General features: G+C 37.7%; 1 protein-coding gene across 5 annotated transcripts; it reads right to left on the bottom strand.

Annotated features, from left to right (window-relative positions):
• Nucleotides 1-751: 751 nt before the first annotated feature.
• LOC121322359 lies at nt 752-22,058 on the bottom strand. 5 transcript variants are annotated; one of them, XM_041262212.1, is made up of 11 exons: nt 20,030-20,269; nt 19,032-19,758; nt 17,723-17,795; nt 10,409-10,503; nt 8,465-9,611; nt 8,249-8,353; nt 7,619-7,806; nt 6,875-7,055; nt 4,423-4,486; nt 2,809-2,908; nt 752-1,585 (listed from the first exon to the last, which is right to left on the bottom strand). In XM_041262212.1, the coding sequence occupies exons 2-11, from the start codon at nt 19,653-19,655 to the stop codon at nt 1,547-1,549; spliced, it is 2,616 nt and encodes an 871-aa protein (XP_041118146.1). In that variant the 5' UTR covers nt 19,656-19,758; nt 20,030-20,269; the 3' UTR covers nt 752-1,546. The 5 variants fall into 5 exon arrangements, with proteins under 5 accessions (XP_041118146.1, XP_041118144.1, XP_041118145.1 ...); XM_041262210.1 differs by lacking the exon at nt 20,030-20,269 and adding an exon at nt 21,969-22,058 and having other exon boundaries at nt 753-1,585; nt 8,234-8,353; XM_041262211.1 differs by lacking the exon at nt 20,030-20,269 and adding an exon at nt 21,600-21,837 and having other exon boundaries at nt 753-1,585; nt 8,234-8,353.
• Between the last annotated feature and the right edge of the window lie 2,395 nt (nt 22,059-24,453).

Genomic DNA, 24,453 nt, shown 5'->3' with positions numbered 1-24,453 from the left:
AGAATAAGATGTGGAAATGATTCTGAGAGATGGATTCTCTTACAGCTCAGTGCACACATACCCTTGGACCTCAGTGACTTGCTTATGCCCATATGTTTGAAAGTCAAGCCCAGGTTACTCCAACAGTAAAATAATTATCTACTAATCATTTTTGGCAAGAGTGCTTTAGTGGTTTATTACATTTTATAATAAATGTAGTTCCCAAGCTTTAACTTTGTTATGTTGGACTCTGATAGCTTTTTTCTCCCCTAAGGATTCCTGGATATTGATTTTTAACACACTATTCACTGGAGTGCGTTTACAACAGTCACAAAGCACAATTTATGCAAAAACCACTGTACTCAAAATTACATCGCACTAAGCAAATGGGATATTGAAAAAAGCAAGTAGTTTACATGAACAGTGAACATTTCTGAGCGCTCAATATCTATTTCACGGAAAAAACAAAGTCCTTCCAGTCTTGTCAGTAGCTCTTTTATATATTGTCACACAAAGCTATGCAACATGGATTCAAGATACAACAGGAAGAGAGTATAACTTCCAATGTGTGTCTTTATATAACCCTGACATAATTTAATCTTAGTTTTCCATTGGAGAATCATTAAAGATGGATTTCTACCCAGAACTGTGAAAGTCCTGTTAGGAAGTGAAGGTGTCAAAATACAAACTCCTTTAGCAGTCAAGCAGCACAGTTGAACTGTGATGAACTCAATTGCCTTGGGTAATAAAAACCTTTCCTGCATGTTCCTGATTCATGTAAACCAAAGGACAAAACTTGTACTGTTTATCAGTGCATGGACTGGTAGATTACATATACAGTACATTTCAATAAACAGTGCACATTAAACAGTATCAAACATCCGGTATACAAAACACAACCTCGTGTTTTAGAATAACATGGAGTTTATTGAAGCAGCTTTGTTTAGTGAGTGATTTAACAGCAATTTAAAATATAAGCGCTTTGAAATGTATGATTCAATTTAGAACCTTGCATACATTAAAATCCAAAATCCAATTTAAACCGCACTGCTAAGCAGATGACAAGCTTGATTATAAAGTAAAGTAATTTCCTTAAGCTGTTTAATTTAGGTTTAAGCATACTTTCTTTTCCATACATCGTACTTGCTATATCTTGGAGTGCAGTGCTTACTTCTTTCATGAGGATAGTCAGTTCGACGTTCCTTAATTCATGCAATCGGCACTCTGTCAATGTTCATGGGTTATGCTAGATATATCTTCTTTGATTAACTGCTAACCAGGTTGAATTAGAAAGAAAATGTGTTAGAGTTTATAGAGTATTTATGTGTACTACAGAATCAGACCTTACAGCTATTATTTACAGTACATAGTATTGAAAGCAATGCTGCTTGGGTATATCAAATGTCCCAGTAGGTACCTTCTGAAGTAAGGCTAGAACACCCTGTTACCATTACACAAATATATGAAACAGCTTATAATAAAGCAGACAGGAACACAAGTACATTACAGGGCTTGGCTAAAAGCAATGGCACACAGTGGATGTCCTTTAAGAGAGGATCCATCTTCATCAATCAATGCTTCTCTGTAGTATTTGGTCCAGTAATTTCTAAAAAATAAATTAAAAGAAAGAAAGAAAATAATTATATACATTATTACTCCTCAAGCAAGGTTTTCTTTTTTTTTTTTTGCCCATTAGTGTAAATTGGATTAAATCAAAATTATGGCAGCACCATGGCCAATGAAAAGTAAAGCTATGGCGCCAGCCATAAACTTTGATCTAATTAAAGCTCTTGTTACAAACGTGTTTACTACACTTACCTAGTGCCATCACATGTTTAAAATTAGTTCCTAAAGATGGCCCTGGATAATGGCAGTGTCATTAGATAATGTTTTAAGCTACTATTGCTTCCAGGTATGATATTTATAAATAATATATACATTTATAACTAATGAAGGAGAGATACAGTATGTGTGTTTTTAACAATGTGTTAAATGTTATTTAAAAGCACAGCTGAGCAATGACATCCCCTGTTCAGGATTGGCATTAGGGTTCACAGTATTTCCTTGACTTCATCTACAGATGCTGCAGTCTGTCACTGGAGAGACAGGCTGTTAACCTTCAGACCACCTATGTAAGTAACAAGACAATGGCAGTTCTCACAAAGGCTCTAATTATCCAAGGTCAGCTTGCATTGACTTTTTCTTTACACGCTTGAATGATCTTGTGTCCATTGCTGCCATGACCAATACAAGATGAAAATGAAGTCTGCAGGTAAGGCATCATATTTGACTTTGAACTAACCAGACTATCAAGGGCACGCTATATCAGCAGGGTGACAAAGTGCTTGCCAATCAGGTATCACAACTAAACAAAGGGTGACACTCTAACAGCACAGAGCTTGCTGTCAGCAAGGAAAATGTCAGTTCTTTTTTTTGTCAGACTTTAGAAGGTAAAACAAAAGATTCCTATCCTTGTCACTGCTTTCATTTCCTTTCCCTCTTCAACTGCCAACTAGCACAACTGCTGCCAAACAGTGACCTCTGCTGGAGAGAAGCAAATAGTTCACCTGCCCCCCTCCCACTCAAACAAACACTGGTATAGCACCCCCATCAGGTAGGTAGTAGTGTCTGATCACTGAAAATGCTGACTTCCTCGCCTTCACAATCAAGTTGTGCACATTTGCTGTACTAGAGCAATCAGTTCTAACATGACATTACGAGAGGGGTCAATGGATGCATAGAGCTACAGCAGCACTCCTGCATGCTAACACACCCCAGTCCCATGAGTGGCAAGAGTTGCTTGATATCAGCTGTAGTGCAAAGTCATACCTTTTTAAAAAGCTCAGCCCGAAGCCTGTTTGTTTGCGATACCACTTTTTTCTTTTCTTCTTCCTTTCTCCTTTTCACTTCGGGCAGCTGTTTGTATATCCTGTCAATATTTGAAATCAAGAGAATAACCGGTTTCAATTTTGTGCAGGAGGGGCCAGCAGAGCCCATTGTCGATTGCCTGCTCTGACCGTGAATGGAGAAGTACAAAGGGATGCTTCACAGCTGAAATAAAGACTTCTTTATCACTGTGGAAGCAGATCGCGCCACCCATTTTAGCAGATGAAAAGAACTGTCAAAGTCTATTCACTGCTGAAAATGGAATTGGTTTACAGTTAAAGAAGGGTTACATTTGTCTTATCACAGAAACAAAAAGCCTTGTTGCCTGGACTATATGTGTGCTAACGAAATGCACACAACTTTAAACACACAAAGCACTTGTAAATCCTCTATGGTGTGAGTGTGTTTTAAAGCACAATCATGAACCTCAAACCATCATTAGAAATAATCTATAAAGGTGTATTAATATTAAAACACATCCAGAATTATGATTCATTAAAAAAAATTTAAAAATCCTTTAGAGGTATGATTACACTGTGTAACAAAAAATACATCATAATTGTAAATCTCGAAAATCTACTCACTTCTAAATCTTTTGTAGTCATCTTTGTATTACTTTAGTATAAATACATGTTAATTTGGATTCATATGTTGTTTTTTTCTGACTTTATGTCAACGAAAAGACACACATGCCCATTTTCCCATTGGAAATAGTGATATTTTGAAATATCACTGTCCTGGTCACAAAAGCAAAGTTTGTGGGGAATAATAGCCATGTTCTATACTTTTGAGGCATAAGCAATTAGGAAATAACACTACCCAGGAACAAAAATTGTATTACATAGTGTTATATACCCAGTAATACAGTTCTAAAAGACATGAATAATTGATATTTACACAATTTTTCTCTCAATTTGAAATAGCCAATTATTTTTAGGCTCAGCTCACCGCTACCACCCTCGAGCTGGCTCGCGAGCGTCAAAGGCGACATGTTGTCCTCTGAAGCGTGTGCTGTCGGCCAACCGATTCTTTTCACACTGCAGGCCTGCCATGCAGCCACCTCAGCGATACAGCGTCGGCGGACAACGCAGCTCCAGGCAGCTTACAGGCAAGCCCGCAGGTGCCCAGCCACTCTACAGGGGTCGCTGGTGCGCAGTGAGCCAATGACACCCTAGCTGACCTAGCCCTCCCTCCCCGGGGCAGCGCTCGGCCAATTGTGCACCGCCCCTTGGGAGCTCTCCTCCATGGTTGTCAGTGAAATAGCCTGTACTCGAACCGACAACCTCCAGGGTAAAGGACGCATCCTGCGCTCCACGCGGAGCGCCTCAGTAGCCCCTTGACTTACTTTCTTAATCTTGTAACAAGTATTTTGATGTTATGGATAATGAATTAATTTTGATTATAAGATTACATACACTTTTAATTTTAAATGCATTATACAGTAAATGACAGAATATCTTTCATAACCAAATACAAACACAAATCCAGCAAGCATATTTAATATAATATAAAGAAACTGCACTACTAAAGTAAATATTCGACAAAGCTGGTTTTTACCGTTTAGATCTCAGTTGCATCTCCTTTCCTGAAATGGTTCTCTCCTTTGGCTTGAAAAGGTTATCTGAAAACAACAGGAACAGTAATGTGTGGGAGTGCAGAGCAATTGTTGTGCTATTTAATCGTTCCAGTCACTTTCCTGGTGTTAAAGCTAAGATTGTCCTTATCGACAGACACACAGCATTTATCATTGGTAAATACCAACACATTTGGACCAGCTGTCCAATTAAGAAACTAATTGGTTTAGGTTTTATTGTTTTTTTTTTTTATTATTTAGGAATGTCAAGGTTGCAGGCTTCTAAACAGAAAGGGTTTGAAGACACAAAGATGCAACAGCTACTGTGTTTAGCAAAGGTAACTTTAAAAGTGCACTTGCTAGTTTCTTAAAGCAGTCCTAGTACTTGTCATTAGTTTTAGTACCTGTGCCTGAGCAACACTCATTTAAATTCCCTACCTCACTTCCCACAATCTGCGTTGACAAGTCTGTTCAGAAACATTTTTTTGAATGGTTTGCGTGGGGAATAATGATCTATGCAGGAACAAATCATAAATATTTCGGAATCGTACAATACACACAATTTATTAAACTGCTAAGAAATTTAATATATTGTACCATGCACGGGGAAAGCCAGCAGCAGGGCTGGTAGGTGACGTAATCACACACAAAGACATAAGCCCGATATACACTCCTTGCAAATGAGACGGCTCTTTTGCACAGCGGCATTGACGCTTTGCTTTAGCACGCGAGGTCCCGGGTTCACGCCCGCCCTCCGCCTGTGTGTGGGTTGCCCGCCCTGTGTGATGCGCCTGCCTGCGGGAACTGGGATCGCTACAATATGTAACTTTGAGGCAGCGAGAAATCAAGATGATAAAATGAGATATTGTAATATAAGAAAACTGTGGAAACAACGTTGCGACATAAAAACAAAAAACTTAATTTTCCCTTGTGCAGTTCAAGGCCAAGACGTTTTTATTCTCTGCGCTGTACTTTTTTCTGGAGTTGGTTCCCAATTTTTACTGTTTAACTGCGTATGCCTTAGCTGCAACATACATAGGCAATTTGAATTACTGTTCGTTTCACATGTTGTACATCATCAGCAACAATATACAAAACAGTTAAAAACAAAGTATTAATACTGTACTGTTATCACACGCACACACATTGCTCAATAACACAAAGCAAATTGAATATCTACTTGCTGAAGTGGTTTTTATTTTAGTCAACGAGGCGTTCACGTGTGGCAGCAATGCATTAGCAAAAGCCACAAGGCAGTGACGTCAGCTCCCTAGCAACAAGCCTTCTATGTTGTTGGGAATGGATTGTTTCAATGCAGCGGGTTTGTAAACTTGAGAAAGGAGAGGAAGACTCGTGAAATTAAGTGGAGACTGAAATTGATGAGATTTAATTGCCGTCCGCTGTATGAATTAAAACTTTGTGCTGCTTTTTTTTCTTAAGAAGGGAAAAAGCAGGTTGCTAGAGGCGATACTGGACCCTGACGCACCGAAACAATGAGGGAGTGGTTGTACAGTATTTATTTGTTAGCCTATTTGTTTTTCTATGGGTCTCCCGCTATATCGTGGCCCTCGATATATAGTGGATTTATACTGGACCCCAACACCTGCGATATATCGAGTGTGTGGTATATTTAGAAAATGTATTTTTCAATATTGATATTATTTTAATATCACTGCCACTTTTTTTAAAGGGCATGTAAACATTTTCTTGATGTTGCAGGATTGAAAATGAAGCGATTTGAACAGCAGGGATCAGTAGACTACAGTATTTTGGTCTAATTAACCTTTTAAAATGTATGCTCTGCTACCACACATTGTGAATCTGAGTACTAGGGTAGTTGGGTAGCTACATGGCAAGCAAATGTGCTTGTAATTACAAAAGAGGCACCCTGGTAGATAATTATACTGGAAAACAACAACTTGCTTTTATGAATTTCATTATACATTAATAAACCGAGCGTTCTATTGACGAGGATCATGTGACTGAAAACTGCACACATGTGGGTATTTACATATAAATGATTTAGAATTTCAATCAGTTTTTTCTTGTTAGACAAGGCGGTCTGGGTGGGAGAGATGTGCTGCCGGTAATTTACTATGCATTACATTAAAGGAATAATGGGCTATCTTTGACAAACACAAATAAATATAGAATAGCTGTATGTTTTTACAGTACATGTTTATACCTTTGAAGCACATCAGGGAAAGACTCAGCAAGACAGTTTCAACGAAGCAGTGCTAACATGTGCTAATAGGGTTTCTAGTGGAAAGATACAGAAACATGAAGAGGGAGAGTTGCTTATGGACTAAAGAAAATGTGGTTCTGATAAATTTCATTGAATTGATAGAACTGCAACCTACTTGCTGCATGTACTTTCAGTTTCTGGCATTGGGATAGGTTTTTGTTTAAATAACGGTAATGTTTGATAGTATATACCACTGAGAGGGTGTGGTCTGGTGTTCTGCCTCTTTCTGTTGGCGGTGCTGGAGGGTATTCCTGGGGGTGCGCTCACCCTCTCGCTCTGCTCGGCTCTCCTCTGCAGTGCTCGCAGTTCAAGCTGCTGCACGCGTTCCCTGGAGCGAGTTATGAAGTCAGGCCGAAGGAGTTCCAGGGCTTCCTGAAAAGGACATCAATTCATTTAACACCAGCCGTTACTATTACAGCTGTAGCACCTGTCTGTCTATCTCTACCCCCCACTACACCAAAACATGAACTGCTGCTGTGACCTTAACAGCATTACACCGTGATGAACTATTGCAAAGTTTAGTAAAAAAAAAAAAAAACACATGGTAAAGCACAGTAAACATATTCTAATGATGGGTTAATAATATGGTTACTGGTGTACAGTATATGAAGTCACAGGTCATAGGTCGGATCCTATTGTAAATGTCAACCTCTGATGCTGTGCAATGTCTCATTCTACTCATATCAGCACAAACATATTTAGTACTTGATTTACTTAACCATTTACACCAGAGGAACAGTAAGGTGGTGGAATAGAGCTGATTTGCAGATAAAAAAAAATGTCCACAGACATACTGGACTGCATATTATAACCATATTATATATTTAAAATCTGCTAAGAATAGATGCCCAATCCAGAATCCATATCTTCCATATCATCGAACCCGCTTCCACTGCTGTATTCATTGTTCACAGGTGAACTTTCGTGTCTCTTACTCTTAGAGTCAGTGCTGTCTGAGAGCCGTCCTCAAGGTCAGTGTGGGTCTCTGACTGAACGCACTGATTTGGTTTCCCTAGGTTCCTGGTTGTGGAGTCAGCTATATGTTCTGTTATGCTGGGGGTGGACTGCTGTCTGATGTCTTCTTTCTCACAGTCTGACACCTTGCCCAAGCTTGTCACATCATCTATTAAAGGGGAGAGAAGGAAAAAGATTACCAGCTTAACTAGAGAAGCCCTTTTTTTAAAAAATAAACATCACAAACTGAGGTAAAAGTTTAAACTTTCTGAAGCCTCAGTCAAGCTGCAGTATTGTAATGATAACGCCTCATATCTCCTTCCTAATTTATATCATATTCTAGTCCTAGTATTTCCAACATTATCTATGAAACAACTGGATTTTAAGACTTTTTTTGAAAGTAGAAAAGAAAAAGGAGAGATTTAAAAAGAAGAAACAACCAAAAGTATCCAGAGTAATTCTGGAAAACGGCCTAGAATTCCTTGCTGAAACAGCCTCTGGACTGTCTGCTATCTGGTACACAAGCTGTGTTTGGAGTTTTGCTTGAGCTGTTACTGTGACTGCACTGCAGCAATTTCCCTTCAATAAAGAGTCACCGGTTGAAGGGGAACCTCTCTCAAGTGCATCTTGTTCCGGAAGGGAAGCAAATTTAGCTACACCCTGATCAGCAGCCTGCTTCCTGTTTGGATAACTGGAAGTCTGGGGGCCTGTAATGACTAAAGTAAAGACAAAAGTAAACAACAAACTGAGCAAGAGCATCTCACAGAAGCCTTTGGGCTACAGTGATGAAACGTTTTTCATTAAAGTAATTTAGATAACTTACATACCTTGGGCATCATTAAGATACAGGGTCTTGAAATTGTTCCGATGCATGCTGGTCTCATAATTAAAATGATGTTCTTGTTTCTCTATTTGTGGTGCTTTTGTCACGGCAGCAGCGCTTGCTTGTGAGCTTGATTGAGACGCAATGCCCCAGACGCCGTCGACACATGAATGTTTGTGAGGAGTTAACCCATTTAATGGTGGGACTGTGGATGTCTCCTGGTTAATTTCTACGCTATCATATACTCTGCTGCTGTTCCCAGTGGGTTTAGGACCTGGTAAATACTTTTCATTAGTCTTGCCACTTCCGAAATCTAGTGTTTCTGTGGGAGAACTGCTGTTCAGATACAAAGAGAGAGCTGATCTGTGAACTTGTCGGACTGTGCTTGTTTCAGGCATGTGGATGGAAAAGGAAAGGGTCTTGTCCAGGTACAAGACAGCATTTGCTGACTCAGGTGGTACTTTATAGTGGGCGGATGATCGAATCAAACCCTGCGACGAGGAGGCAGAGGAGCCTCTTCTGTCCCCCTCCTCACAAAAGTGAGAATATTCATTCTCTTTGTTTTCACCTTCAGTGTAACTGTGCCTGTGCTCAGCCGCTCTAGCTTTTTTACCACTCTCGCCCTCGGTGTAACTGTACCTGTGCCTGCACTCTGTCACCTTTATTATTGTGGCTTTTCTGTTTCTCAGGACAGGTTTACAGTGCTTTTCAACCGAAGGCCCATCCACAGTGACAACAGAATCAACAGCATTTAAAGGCAAAGCTCCCTTTGTGTGTTTTAGACAGATGTCAGGAGTTGTTTCTGGTGGCGCGCTGGCCGGTGTTGCCACTCTCCGAGCTGCTATTGTGATGGATGAGAATCCTGGTCTGATCTTTGGCAGGTCAGCTTTACTCTCCGTGTGAGCCGAGTTTGTCCGACACACATTGTCTCTGGAGGTCCTCAGAACTCCTATTGTGCTTGGCTGTTCTGCGGGAAGTGAGGGACTGATGCAGTGTGCCGCACATTCCTTCCTGTGCAGATTATCAGAGTGAATCAGATCAGGCTGAAATGATAACAAGGCTGTCTTATTTCCTCGGAGGTCTTGCAAGTAACCCACTATGGGATCTGGCAAACTGTTTTCCAGCAAACCAACTTTCTCTCTGTTGAAGGCCTGCAAGGAAAAAACAAAATCAAAAATAAAACCTCATTATTTATGTATCCCTTCCTAGTAGGATAGTATGTTTTTTACAGTTATATTAAGTGTAACCAATCTGTTCATGGTTCCAGAGTTGAGAGATACTCCCATACAAATTAACCAGTCCCCCTTCCTGTTGTTTATTAAGCCAAAATAGAATTTACACAGTAGTGTGCCCCTGACAAATTCCGATGACAGATAAAGCAAAGTGCCAAAGGTTGCTGGACCAAAGATGTGGGGGAGTAACAACCAGTCACACAGTTAATCAAAGTTTACAAAGTTACATAGGAACTTGTATTTATGAGTCACATATTGATTGTTGGCTTTTGCTGTGTTGTACAAATACAGTAAATAAGGAACAGTACATTTGTTGATTTGTATTTGTTTTAATTAACTTTAGTACCCTCTCTACTGCCCCCTTAAAATAGTTTAGTTCAACTTTGTATTTCCGAAATGCGTTCTTCACTTTAAACGTCTCTGAAGGGTGGTTCAAATGCAGCTGACTAGCGTTGCTTTGCTTTCTTTAACAAAGCTCTTTATAGATTATTGTTTCTCATCCAGAATGCAGTAGCCACATGCAGTGAACATTTACTGCTAGAGACTGCTGTCCAACAAACAACTGAAATCTACTTGGATAGTTGTTTTGTGAACAAAGATAAAGGGAACTCAGGTAAGATGCTAGCACAGAATCAGATGTTTTTTTCTGCATAGTATATGATTTTGCATTGGCTTTTACAAGGACACCAAATGCAAAATGAAAGGGAAAAACGTACCTTGTGAATGTCTGTGGTACCTTTAAAAGGAAATCCCTCAGATCTCAGCCCCGTTGAGGTTATACAGGAATTACACTGGTTTCCTTCACTTGCATCTATAATTTAGAAAAAGAACAAAACACATATAGTTACTGTTGTATAATAGCAGATCTACAGCTAGATATTGGACAGTGGTGCAAATTCTAGTATAATCACATCAAATGAGAAAGAATGCACAAAGACTTCAATGATATTAGTTACATTCAATTAATAGACATAGATACCCGAAAGAATGGTCAAGCTGTGAATAAAAGGTGTTTTAAGAAAAATTGTAAATGTAGTTCCTCCAGGTTTACTTTTTTAAATGTGCTGCTTTTCTTTTTTCCACGTGCCATCAAAACAAAGAACTGTGAGGATGAGATTGTATGCAGTGTTTTCATTATATAATACGCATTGTCTTAGCTTTTGATACTGTATTTGATACTTTTAAAAGCTACTAGCAGCAGCTGTAAGAATAATTTAATCCTAGTGAAAGTGCCATATGCTGTTGTCAATATGATTATATTTTTACGTTTTCTTTTAAGTTAAACAAAAAAAAGGAACAAGAACTAAAGAAGTACAAAATAAACAAGTATCAACTTAGAAACACTACAGGTTACCCAAAGTTCAGCCAATTAGAAGTTTCTCGCTTTAAATGAAAACCGTGAAAGAGTTTCCAGGGGGATTGTCATTATAAACAACTCTCTGAAGAGAGGGCTGTTGCTATGCAACGAGAATGTGAGTCACTATTCCTCTCTCCCCTCACGTACAAAACTCAAACCACTTGCACCAAAAATAGGAGCCTGAAAGAAAGGCTGTGGAGAACTTTACTTCTGATTCACATGAAAAATATTAGGAATAATTACTTTAAAATAAAATGCTTGGAACACAAGCATTCAAAGGTTCTGGAGCTGTTTTATCTCCTCTATACCTCATTATTATTTATTGCAACATATACATAATGTAAGCATCAAAGACCCGCTATTATATTAATGAGACAAATGCTGTTTTTGTACTAATGATTCTTGATGCTATAATGAGAACATTACCTACATTCAATTTATGCTAATATGTTAAAAACTTGTGAAAAATATTGGCAGAAAAGGTTAAAGTATGTAGGTACAGTTTAATGTCAAGACCAATTAATTATTAATACAACTCAGCATCAGTCCATCTAGGCCTATCTAAATTAGAATTTTCTAATAAAAGCATGCTTTGGTCTTAGTTCCTTTGGTGGTCATACAATAGGGATCCCAAGGCAAAAAACAACTTTTTCTAATGTCATGTTTCTTCTGTTACCTACAAAACGGCACATCTGCTACCAGAATGTGACAGATTATTTGATACATAGTAAAGGACAACATGGAACATCCATTTCCTAGAATCCTAGAATGAAATTCGGATTTTCTTTTGTTTTCCTGGCCCTATTTATTAAACTGGAACTGGACATGTGGATGAAATATAGTAAAATAATAAAATAACATTTATTAAAAGAAATTATTTTGACCAGTTCAAACAGAATATGTGTGTTAAAAAAAAACAAAAAAAAACCCCAACAGTTTCAATTTCTACATTCTTAAACAAATGTTTTTTTGTTTTTTTTTAAGTAGACAATTCCACATTGTAACAAAGAAACCCTAATTTATCTAATTTGGCCTTTTGTATTAGCCTTGTACTGTAGCCTGCAGAGCATTTAATTACTGCACATCAATACATGCAGGGTGGCCATCTGGTCCAGATGTACCGGACACTTTGAGACAGAATGGTATTGCAAAGTTGTCCCTAAACTGAAAGCAATTAATGTGTAAATTGACCATTACACCTTTGCTAAATTGAATAATGGTGCTTAATTACCATGTACATTAAACAATTGTATAATTACAATAAGAATGAATACAATGCCTATGTATTTGTATTATTATTATGTATTTATTTTTTTTCTTTATTTTCTGTTAGTCGATATTCAGTCGCCAATAATGTGCAAATACTCTCCCAAGCAAAGCATCATCCCGTTTCTCATCTATTCAACCATAGCTAACCATTTTAGATCTGATGGGAAGCAGCTGATCAGTGTGACTTGTTTGCTATCCACACAATTCCACCACAGGATTAATCTCAGCAAAGGTGTAGCTAATTTACACATCAATTACTTCCAGTTTAAGGGAAATTTTGGAAATCCATTCTGTCTCAAAGCGTCCAGATGGCCACCCTATACACAAGTGTTGCTTTACTGCATTTACATAAATAAACCAAACGCACATCATGTTTTACTTTTGCTTGATAATGCATTAAATGAAACTATTTGAAAATACACTTGCTTTAAAGAAAAAAAAAAAAAGACTTAAAACTTACCAGGGTACAAGCACCTGTTAATAAAGACTGACTGCTGTACAGTGAGGTAAACCTCTGTGACAAAACACTTTGGAAGCTCTGCAGAAGGCGTTTGTCGGTACTCAGAACAATTCAGGAGGCTGGGCATGATCTCTCATTTAGAAAGCATTGGAAAATACCAGCCACTAATGTCTGCTGCTCACCTACTAAACATTATAGACAACACGAAGTAGGCCGTCCTGTAACCCGAGAGGCTGTCCTCTCAACAGCATGCATAATTAATGCTCTTCTCACCTCCCTGGCATTGCCATCCCTTTCAAGCAGCACCGGCTCCCAACCCTAATTCATTCTCACCTTGTCATCTCTGAATAGCACCTGGATGAATGGCCGTTTTCTGTGACGATAAGGCCTGTGCTTTGTCGGGATGGGATTGTTGGGTAAATAATTGGTGTCACAAAAGCACCGGGATTAACTGTGTGCAAAATAAAATTCTACCTGGCTGCAGGCTTTCTTTCTTGAAGAGATGGATAATTCACATAGCCGAATCCACTATAACGACATGAATATTTTATTTGTGCCGACTCCCGTTTCTCTTCTTTGTTTTCAGCAACAGCTCTTCACCTCCAACCAGCTTCTTCAGCTTTAACTTGTTAGGTCTGTGTAGGGATGTACTCTTAGAAAAGTTTACCATAGTAACAGCATAGCAAAGTGTAGTAAAGCATAGTGAAAGCAGGGTGAAGCATAGGTACGCATTGTAAAGAAGAGCAAGGTCTGGTAAAGCACATTAATAAACATGACACACCAGGGTAAACTATGACAAATGCACAGTATAGCCATGGTATAAAAAGCAATACTGTGGTAAACTTTTATAAGATATCATCCTCCATATCTATTAAGCACTCGCTAATGTTGAATTTAGAAATACTAAAAATAAATGATTCGGCAAAGACTTTCTTCAAAAGTTGCACAAATTGTTGGATTGTAGCCCTACTGCCCCACTACATGTATTCAATAGAAATATGTTCTAACAGGTATTACAGACCAGTACCAAAATTTTAGCGCCACAATAATTCTCTCACTAAACAGGACCTGCTTATTCTTATTTAATTACCATTTTACGTACTAAAGAATTCTAATTGCCTTCAGGAGCAGAAAACATTAAACATGGTTACATTCCTGCTGCCAATATCAACAGCCATCTGTTTCAGGGCACTGTTGGCAACCCTGGTATGGAGGCACTAATAATGTCTTTCTTCACTCATCAATGTCTAATTTTACATAACACTTCAATTGGAGTCTTTAAAATGACAATCAGTTTGCCTGTCATCAGCAACATATTACTTGGCGAGTGTTATATTTTTTTTATCAAATTCTCTCTAAACATCAAATCCGAATTTAGCTTAGGTCATTCATCTTGGCACTGGGCAACTTTTCCAAGATGGGACAGGCAGGGGGAGTGAACTGAATGGTATATTTGAGAAGTTTCAGTCTGGTTTCCATGCTGCACACAGCACCGAGATGGCCCTCTCGTTTTTCGAGATTTACGATTATACTGTATTTACAGTATAATCGTAAATCTCGAAAAACTACTCACTTCTAAATCTTTTGTAGTCATTTTTGTATTACTTTGGTATAAATACATGTTAATTTGGATTCATATGTTGTTTTTTTCTGACTTTATGTGAACGAAAAGACACACATTTGCCCGTTTTCCCATTGGAAATAGTGATATTTTGAAATATCACTGTCCTGGTCACAAAAGCAAAGTTTGTGGGGAATAATAGCCATTTTCTATAATTGTGAGGCATAAGCAATTAGGAAATAACACTGACTACCCAGGAACAAAAATTGTGTTACATAGTGTTATATATGCTGCTGTTAGGTGACCTTATCCGCAGACACACAGTGAACTTCCATTGCTATGCTGATGTTAACTTACAAATCTTTGAATGAATTAGCATCTAGTTATTTGTAAAAGTTACTGACCCCATATCTTCCAAACCGCACTCTAAGATCACAGGATGCGGGCTGCTGGTTATTCTTAGAGTCAACAAAAGCCACATGGGAGGTGGGGCTTTTTCTTGTAGAGCTCTGCCTTCATTTGTTAGGTAAGCTAGGACCACTACAGTTTTCAAGTCAAGACTAAAAATGCACTTATATAAAATGGCTTTTTTATCTTTGTGGATTTCAATGTAACTTTAAAATTGCTGCTTTTGTATTATCTGTATACTGTGATTTTAATCTGTTATTTAAATGGTGTAATTATGGCAGTTGTATGTGTGGTATGCTATACAAATGTATTGTGGTTTGTTTCTGCTATGTACTGTACAGTGCTTTGCGATACTTTTGTATAAAAAACACTATATAAATGCAAAAAATAAATAAATACATTTAGGTCAACAGATTTCAGATCAAATGAATAGACCCTAACAGGTTTGAACAGCAAATAGCTTTAAATTCAATGGGGTTACTACTCAAATATTGGTTTTCTTAATAAAACTGTAACTATTATGATAGAACAGGGTCTATGCAAGTGTAATGTGTATTAAATGGTTTAATTTTATGTTAATTGTTTAATTATTAATTTGTTAATTGGTTTATTGTTTTGGTGGTTGGCCTCATTATTGCAAATTGAGGCCAGCTGCCAAGTATTAAAGGGAGAGCAGCCAGTCTGCTCAGGGCTGCTGCTGCGTGAAGAGCCTGACTGTGTTGTATACTGTGTAGAAAGGTCCTGTGTGAACCTTTTTGTTTGTAAACCTGAGTGTTTTGTTTGCATATGGTTTAGCAGTCCTGCGAGTTAGTCAGGGACCTGTACACGTGTAGTAAGTGCTCGAAAGAGATATGTGTTTATTTTGTTTTTGATTTCTTTGTACTGTTAAAAGTGTGCATCAACGCGCTTAAAAAATCAAGTTTCAGTGTCTGGGTCATGTTGTTATAGGGGCATATACCAGAAATAATGCCAGTCTGGTCACACAATGTATACAGGAACTTCTCTTCACTTTTCTGCCATATACATTATTATTGAGCTCCAGCACAATCTAGTGCACGTCAGTACATTGCCAATAAAACAAAAGGAAACTTGATCTGAAGTGACAAATCTCCAGCCGACTACTTCAACAGACACTGTGGCTGACTTAGACCATGTCAGGACCTGATTTTATGAATAGCACAGAGACATCAAGGAAGTCATCTAGATTTCGTTTGAGAATTATTGGTATATAACTGAACTCTGTGCTGATTACTCCATTCCACCACATACAGTAAATGAGGCTGTGTTGTTATTGGACAGGTGCTGACTTCACTTCCTTTCTGAACAAATTTATTTTGTTTATTTATTTATTTGCCTATATTGCTGTTTCTATTACTGTTTAATACAATACCTCAATAAGCAAAAAAGATTCTGTTTGTTTGGCATCTGATCCAACATTTTATTGCTGGGAAAGCATGTGACTCTTAATGGAGGTGTGCAAGTACAAGCCTGGGTTGCATGTGCACACACACAAGTATGGGCACACTAGACTGATCATTCCTGTGATAAACACAGGTACTGAAGGATCGGAAAGTCAAACATCAATGGTCACCTTACATTTTCTAGCTATTCTGAACAATTTTTTTTTTTTTTTTTTTTACTGATTTCAAAACAATTCAGTGCAATTGCCATCTAAAAAGCAATGGAAACTAACAAACAAATTGTTCCAAACAATATTCCAATGATTGCTTCAGCCTTGGCTTGCTCACTGCAGGGGACGCTGTCTTGGAATGGAGCGAAGACAAGATTGTATTTGTCATGGTGCCATATGCAAACCAAGGAGTCTCCTTGAGCTTTATCTATTTACAAGGTATGTATGTAACACAGCATTTGGTATTTAGGTTTAAAACATAAATATGTCTAGACTGTCTAAATAAATGCAACGTGATGCAATGCCTACCACAGTCTAAATCAGGGGTCTCCAACCCTGGTCCTGGAGAGTCCATATCCAGCAGATTTTATAGGGATCTTTACATCATCAGTGGCTAAAGATCTGGAACACCTGTTAATCTTGACTAATAAAGCCGATAACTGGTTCAATTAAGTAACTGAGAGATTGGTTGAATTGAAAACCAGCAGTCACTGTAGAGCTCCAAGACCAGGGTTGGAGACGCCTGGTCTAAATGGTAAATAAGGGAACCCCCAAGTGTACCAAAGCTACAGAGCCCTCTACCAAGACTTGACTGTGGGGCCTGAAATATTTAGTTCATAAAACAACTCAACTGTGTTTTAGCTGCATTTTAGTTTTGCTTTCAGTGATGTGCTCTCATCATTCGCAAATGGACAAAACGTTATTTATACTGAAGCCACTGTTCATCTGTTTATTGTAACTATTCAATAAAGCAATTCACTGAGCAAACAGTGCATGACTCATGAACTGAAAGCATTGCAAAGGGCACTAACGGCATCAAATCAGAGACGTTGTAATCCAGAAAACTATTCAAATAAACAAAACGATATCAGAGCAATGGGATCATATTGTCTGGTAGAGTATTAGGTATATCTGCACAACAAGCAACTTGTTTTCAGTCACTGGCCACCAAAACGAATATATGCCAATGCCTTATCCAGCAAGTAGTCTAAAAAGTTGATTTAATCCGCTGAGATAATCATGTTACTTTTTTTTTTAGAGCATTTGACAGTACCAGTGAATCCACCTTGACTGAGTAAACCACAAGCTTTTAAGGGGAACCCTGGGATAACATGCTGTTCATGCTATCCAGAGTGATTCCGCAGTGCTGTCAAATTGTCTGTGGCTTCTTATTTCACATGGATTTATGTTTAAGAGGACTTTACAAATGGGGCATGATTTATCTGTTGCACTGTACTGTACGTGTTGTGGCAACATTTCTTCGATTCCAAACACCAACACGTACTCGTAAAGGACAAGAGAAGTCAATTGGAACTAAGTAAATACATTGTAATCTCATAGTTACCTGTAGAAATGTTGTCCTTGTTTCTTGGGTTATGCTTATAGTCCAAGTCGTTTCGCATTGGAGATGAGTTCACCTTCCGTTAAAATAACAAAGACATAATTACAGAAATGTAAAATTTTGTGTTTCAGTCAACACATCCTGGTGCCTTTGGGAAAAAAAAACAAAAAAAAACTCAGAAGTTTAAAGCGCCCACAGCTCTTAGGATCATGTTCCACCTCCGTGCACACCTGGTACACCACAGTGTAACCCTAATAAACAAAAAAAAACTCAGAAGTTTAAAGCGCCCACAGCTCTTAGGATCATGTTCCACCTCCCTGCACACCTGGTACACCACAGTGTAACCCTAATAAACATGTCCTCCCCTAGTGAATGATAGAAATACCATTTCATCCAGTAGTGCACTGCAGACATTCGATTAATAATACTGATTGATTTCAAACCTTAATACAAATGCTGGATTTTAAAAGTAACCCCCCACCCCCCCAAACTTTAACATATTTGGAGCTCATGAGACCGTGTCTGAGTTCCAGGTGCTCGGAGTGCTGAGCAGGACGACTTTGATAACATCATTAGATGCCACTGCATTGTGTTCTGTTTCCTGGCACTTTGGGCAGGGAGTTTGTAGTGCAGCAGGAAGCATCTTGTTAAGATGCACACAATTCTATCTGGCAGCTCTTCTGATTTCCTGAAGCTTAAATGGCGTGATGTATTCACATGGAATAACTTCAACCTGGCAGCAGCGGGGAAAACAAACTAAGTCCTACCTTGTCAAATAATCTAAGCTAGCGTCTTAGGTGTGGGGTGACATTAAATCGGGTGTCTACAAAGAGAGAGTTTCAAGCAAAAGACTGAAACTGCAAATAAATAACTTATCAAAGAAGGCAGTCAATTCTTTGTTTTGGACACACAATAGAAGGAGGGTATTAGTTTATCATATACACTGAACATTAGTTAAATAAAGTGTTTGATCACTGAAATCCAATGATGATGGCGAATATCACATTTTGCAGTTCTTTAAAGTTAAAATCTTTAAACGATATACAATTACTATTGAATACTGTATGCATAACAGCCTTTTCTGCAGGATAAACCTTATCAAATTTCTTAGAATTTTAGCTCATTAAAAAAAATAACTTTAATTATAAAAGTAAACTCAAGCATGCACTAATTGCATGACAGCTGACAAAAAAAGTTCAATTTCATGAGCTATAATTCACAACACCATTTTCTTTAAATATGCGCATATGTCTTTTGTTTGTCTGTTCTTAGTAAGCCTAATACTTTCTCACTACTTAATACAGTATCATACCTCTCTTGCGGAAGAAGCAGTCTCTTTCTGCTCCTTATCACTGTGAATAACGCAGGTGGCTGCTTTCTTCTGCATTGGCAACCACCCTCTTTTAACAGTCTCCATCATGCAGAAAACGACACGTTCCTTCCTTGCCGTACACCTTAAACGAGCCTTCTCCAAAAAGCCTTTAGAGTCAGGTGTGACACTCCCTCCAGAGGTATCCTCGTTGCATGCAGATTTCACAGACATAAACGACCATCTTCTAGAAGGTGGAAAGTATTGTGGAGTAGATTCGAGGATCTCCCGCTGTTGTGGTGCAATCACAATGCCTTCGTTGCACAGTTCTGGTAGAGACACCGTTCTGACAGACAGCGGAGGTATTTTGTTGACTGGAAGGGCCCCTGTTGATTGCTTGTGGGGTCGTTTCATCTGCATCAGCAGGCTTTCCAGGCCGTTGCTTTCTATACAGCTTATTGGTTGTGGTCTGCTGGGTGGCAGAACTTGCACCTGAGACACCAAGCAATCCCAATGTGCTTCCCCTGAATGCTTGTTAGCAAGTAACCCAGGACCCGTAGACTCACAGCCTATTCTTCCGTGGTTCTCAGGTAACTGCAGTCGCCTCTCAAATTTCACTGTTTTCATAATGTTTACTATACACAAGCCATTAATAAAGTAGGAAGGAAAAAGGCTACCTCAGTTACCACCAAGATCAAACTGGGTTTAGCTGCAGCTAAAATATGCAACCCTGTGAAAGAAACAAAAAACAGAAGATGTTAGCCTCTCAATGTTTTATTTATGTACAAGGTACTTGGATAACATTTTTAAAACAAATTTCAAGAACATAATTACAGAATATGTATAGACAAGCCAATTGTTATAAAACAAACAAACAATATTTTGATTTTAGTGTTAACAATGATTTGTACACTTAACAACATAATACGTTTAACTTGCTATAATTATGATCTTTTCCCAAAAGATCCAGAGTGGCAGACAGTGTTGTTAGTTTACTGTACCTCAAGATCTTATACAATAGAAGCCACCCCTCCCTTTCTTCCTTTGTAAATCTTCAGAGAAGGCTAAGATCAAAACAAGACACCGTGTAGCTCGATATTGCTTTGCTAAAGCAGTTTTAGATGCAGTGAACTTCAAATGGATGTGTTTTTGCCCCCTGGAATCTTTTATAGTTAAGCTGGTATAGAGAAATCTATAAACTACAGCCCTGGTTCAGAAGCCTGCAAAGGACACATTGTAACTGATGGGAGCTTCTCTAGGCAAGCGTGAATATAACTGTGTGATCCACTTTCAAAGAACAAAGGGGATCTCTGTTACAGTGCACCAGAGGCAGAGAATACAGAGATGATGCCTTCAGTTTGTGCAACTGGATAAGCCTATTTTTGGCCTTCTGAAAATGCCTTAGGATATTTTTGAAAAAAATAAAAAATTATATATATATATATACACACTTTGTTTATTTGTTCTGAATACAAGACTGATAATCTTGTTACCAAAGCACAACTGATCTGAAATGTTCCAATTTTGTAATTGTTTTTGGTTGAGCAAGTAGAGGCTGCAGTAAACGTGTTCTCTGCATAACTTTTAAACGTCATATTCATACACAAATGCACCAGTGACCACAACCAATGCGTGTGAGAAATGATTATCACTTTTAGATTACGTTAGGCAAATCCAGACATATCCAAACAAGTAGACACACTAGAAGATGCTGTAACACTGACAGCAATAAAGAATTATTTAAAGGATCTACATTTGTTTTCAGATCAGCTTTCTTATGTTGTACCTGATTAAAAAGTAACGTAAAATGAAATGTTCATTTAGAAGCAATCCTTCTCACATGTTATCCATGGATTTTAAAATACAATACAAGCATGAAACCATATGGGCCCTTTTCATAATCAGAGTTCTCTGCACTGTGGGTGATGAGGGTACGTTATCTGTTCATGTGCTTTAAGAATGTTTATAGACAGACTCAATACTTCAACAATCTTTCAATTAAGTGTTAGTATATTCAATATTAAACAGCAACCATGTGTTTTTTTTTTTTTTAAATCTATGTCATCCTGATATATTACAGTGCCTACTCAAACTGTTACACAAAGTGAAATATTAAACACAGTGGATAAGAGTCAAGCCTTAAAGTATAGTGTATTTACAATTTACTGTCAACATGGCCTAACTAGATTTGTGAATTATCGGACCATAAAATTAGGGAGCATTTTGTAGTAAACTATATTATTTTCTGAGCACAGAATAACGTGAATTTATGGGAAAACTAGATTCCTCAAATAAACCCCACTACCCCACGGTTTGTAAAATCACACAGCGAGTTTGTGTATGCAGTAATCCAAGAAATTTGGTTTAAAATAATAAAAAAAAGTTTGTCACACATCAAACAGGATTAAAAAGTGCCCTCCTGCCACTGTCTAAAAAAAAAAACGTAGAGTATTATATACCTAATGGAACTGGACACTGCTGAGCCAATGAGAATGCAGCATGACTGGTCATTAACTCGCTGGGAAAGAATTCTCCAGACACAAAAAACTACATCACAAGTTGTTCACTTACCTTTAAATCTGAGCAGAACCTCTCCCTCTAATTAGAAATTTTAGCAGAACACGTATTACAGCAGTTTCTATATACAGTCCTAAAACATTCGTGCCATCTTTGTGAATTTTTTTTTGTCATCATTTGAACAGAAATTGCTAGTGCAATACAAAGCTATTATAATAGCAAGTAGAAAAACAACACCAAAACAAGTAAAATGAACAGTTAGTCACATGTAGCGACTCTACCCTGAAGCACTGATGAAAGCATATGACTTGAGCTGATTCCACTGTGCTTTACTTTATGTACTTCTGTTGTTCTGCGCGTGATGTTCAGATACAAGCTTTCTAAAGTCTAAATGACTCCTGTGTTTAATACTGACCTGCTTACCTAAACATTGCAGAATAAACTGTTCTATCCATGTTGACAGCTCACCCATGCTGTACTGGAGTCAAACAATTTGCCACACAACTCTTTCATAAGTTCCTCATGACATTATGTATTCAACAGCATTTCTTCTCTGTTTAACACCCCAAGCTGTGCAAAGACCTCTTTTTAAAACCGCAATGTCAAACCAAGTAAAGCTTGTCAAAATACGAATAAGCTGAACCCAATCATGCATGAATACCACTTATGGGTCAGTAAATAATTAACTGGATTTAAGATTTTTTCATGCAAAAACAGATTTAGTCCCCAAGAAAAACTGTGTGTTCAGGAAAAAAAAAAAAAAAAAAAAAAAACCTTGCTATCTTACTATTATAAACCAGTCCTATTCTACAAATAGAAATATATTTTTCAAAATTACCTGTTTTTTTGTGCAGTTTGCCCAAATTTGCAATGAAAGGAAAAAAAAACACACACACAACAATATTATAAACCTTGCTAAACAACTATTTCAGGAATGACCAATTAGAATATTGTTGTTTCCAATTAGTTTTATAATATTAACATTTTGTATTCATTTCAGAAGCAACATTTGTATCTTTCTTCAAAAAATATCTTACAATAGCTAACCCTAACAAATTCTGAAAGCAAACTATATCTCATTTTACCATAGTATATATTTTCACAGTATGCAACAACAATAAATGTGGGTAATTAACACTCTCTAATCTGCATAATTTGCAAGACTAATGAAAGATAACCGAGTGACCTTGTCTTTTTAATAAGGGACCGTACCTATTAGGTTGCTGTATAAAATGCTAGTCTGGGCTGGCTGGGAACTGTTTAATGTTTATACCTCTATAAATCCCTTGACAACTCTGCTGTTTTTTCTGTTTATTTTTTCTTCTGTCCACAGCCAGACGAGGGCTAACAGTAGAGAGGCTTTTGGTTGTTCAAGGTCAATCATGAGAATTAAATATTATGCTAACAAGATTTGCATATCTTCAATTATTCATTTTATTGCACATGGTAGAAAGTCTTACAATGCCCTCTGGTGGTCATTAAACTGAAGTTTGTGGTGTGAGGGCAAAGCAAAGAGATGTATGCACTATGTATTGAATGCATTAAAGGGGCCACGTTGTGCATGTCTAACAGTTTGTACACCCTGTACTTATCCTTGCCAGGACAAAAAAACAAATAATACCAGCAATTAAGAGGGTCTGGTGACTCACCCCTACCAAGTAAAATGGTGCATTTCAGTTTTAGACATTTGAAAAATAACTGGATTCTCTCAGTCACAGGTTTTGTTGAAAAACATTTTAGTACATAATACTGTATACTGTACATGTATTTGTTTTTGTAATAATAATAATAATAATAATAATAATAATAATAATAATAGTAGTATTAGTAGTAGGCGTATTTAAGTTCCAGTGTGGGGTCCAGTCACATGACAACTGCTGATAAAATTCTACTTAACACCCCCTAAACAAAAAGGGGTGCTAACAAAGCCAACATTTAATTAATTTAACAAAAAAGAATTGTATACAGACTGTAAATTAGCAGTAGTGGTAATAATAGTAGAAATAATAATAATTTACACATTGTCTCACCTTCAATATTTTCTAGATAATATAATTGACAGTCTTTTTTAACATAACAACATAAACCATGCAAACCCCAAAACAGACCACTATATATCAGGGTTGAGCAACCTCCTGTCCAGGTCTTTGTTTCAAGCATGTCCTTCATTAATACATTAATTACCCCTGTGTCCTAAAGTAGTAAGTCTTCTGTTGCTTGGTTCAACTGTAATTTTCAGGGTTTTTTTTTTGTTTTTTTGGACAGCAAGTAAGACTTTACTCGTGACTTCATGAGTGCACAGGCTAAACAAAGCTTGTTCTTATTGTGTCAGTCTGCTAAAAACCAAGACAAGATAAAGCAGGGTGATTTCTGATTTGTAAGATGGATTTTAATCAGAAACAATTTACAAAGACACAATGTAGAAACACAAGCATGTGATATAGTGTGTCTAAATGGTCTCTAAATCTTTTCTGTAATACAGAAAAGGCTGCAGCTCTCTTATGCAAGTCAGTTTCGGTCATAATGAGGAAGACAGCTGTTCTGAAAGACTGGTTGAGGATTGATAGTTGAAACACTTAGTAGGCAGTTTACCTTGAATTTCCAATGGTTGTAGTGTGCTATGGATTTACTGTGCTTGGTGGTCGAGTGGTTAAAGAAAGGGGCTTGTATAAGAGGTTGCAGGTTCAGTCCCAGCCACTGTCTCACTTAACCTCCTTGTGCTCTGTCCTTCAGATGAGACATAAAACTGAGGTCTGAGGTCCTATTGTGACTCTGCAGCATCAGTTGTTAATGCATAGTTCACACCCAACTCTATAAGTCACTTGTCCTTACTTTTACCATGTTACACTGCATCTCTCTCTCTCTCACTATCTCTCTCTCTCTATATATATATATAAAGTTAGAGAAA

Source organism: Polyodon spathula, chromosome 10 (genome assembly GCF_017654505.1).
Source record: "Polyodon spathula isolate WHYD16114869_AA chromosome 10, ASM1765450v1, whole genome shotgun sequence".
Classification (NCBI taxonomy): domain Eukaryota; kingdom Metazoa; phylum Chordata; class Actinopteri; order Acipenseriformes; family Polyodontidae; genus Polyodon; species Polyodon spathula.
The sequence above is the reverse complement of the archived record's forward strand: the minus strand, read 5'-3'. Positions and strand labels throughout refer to the sequence as shown.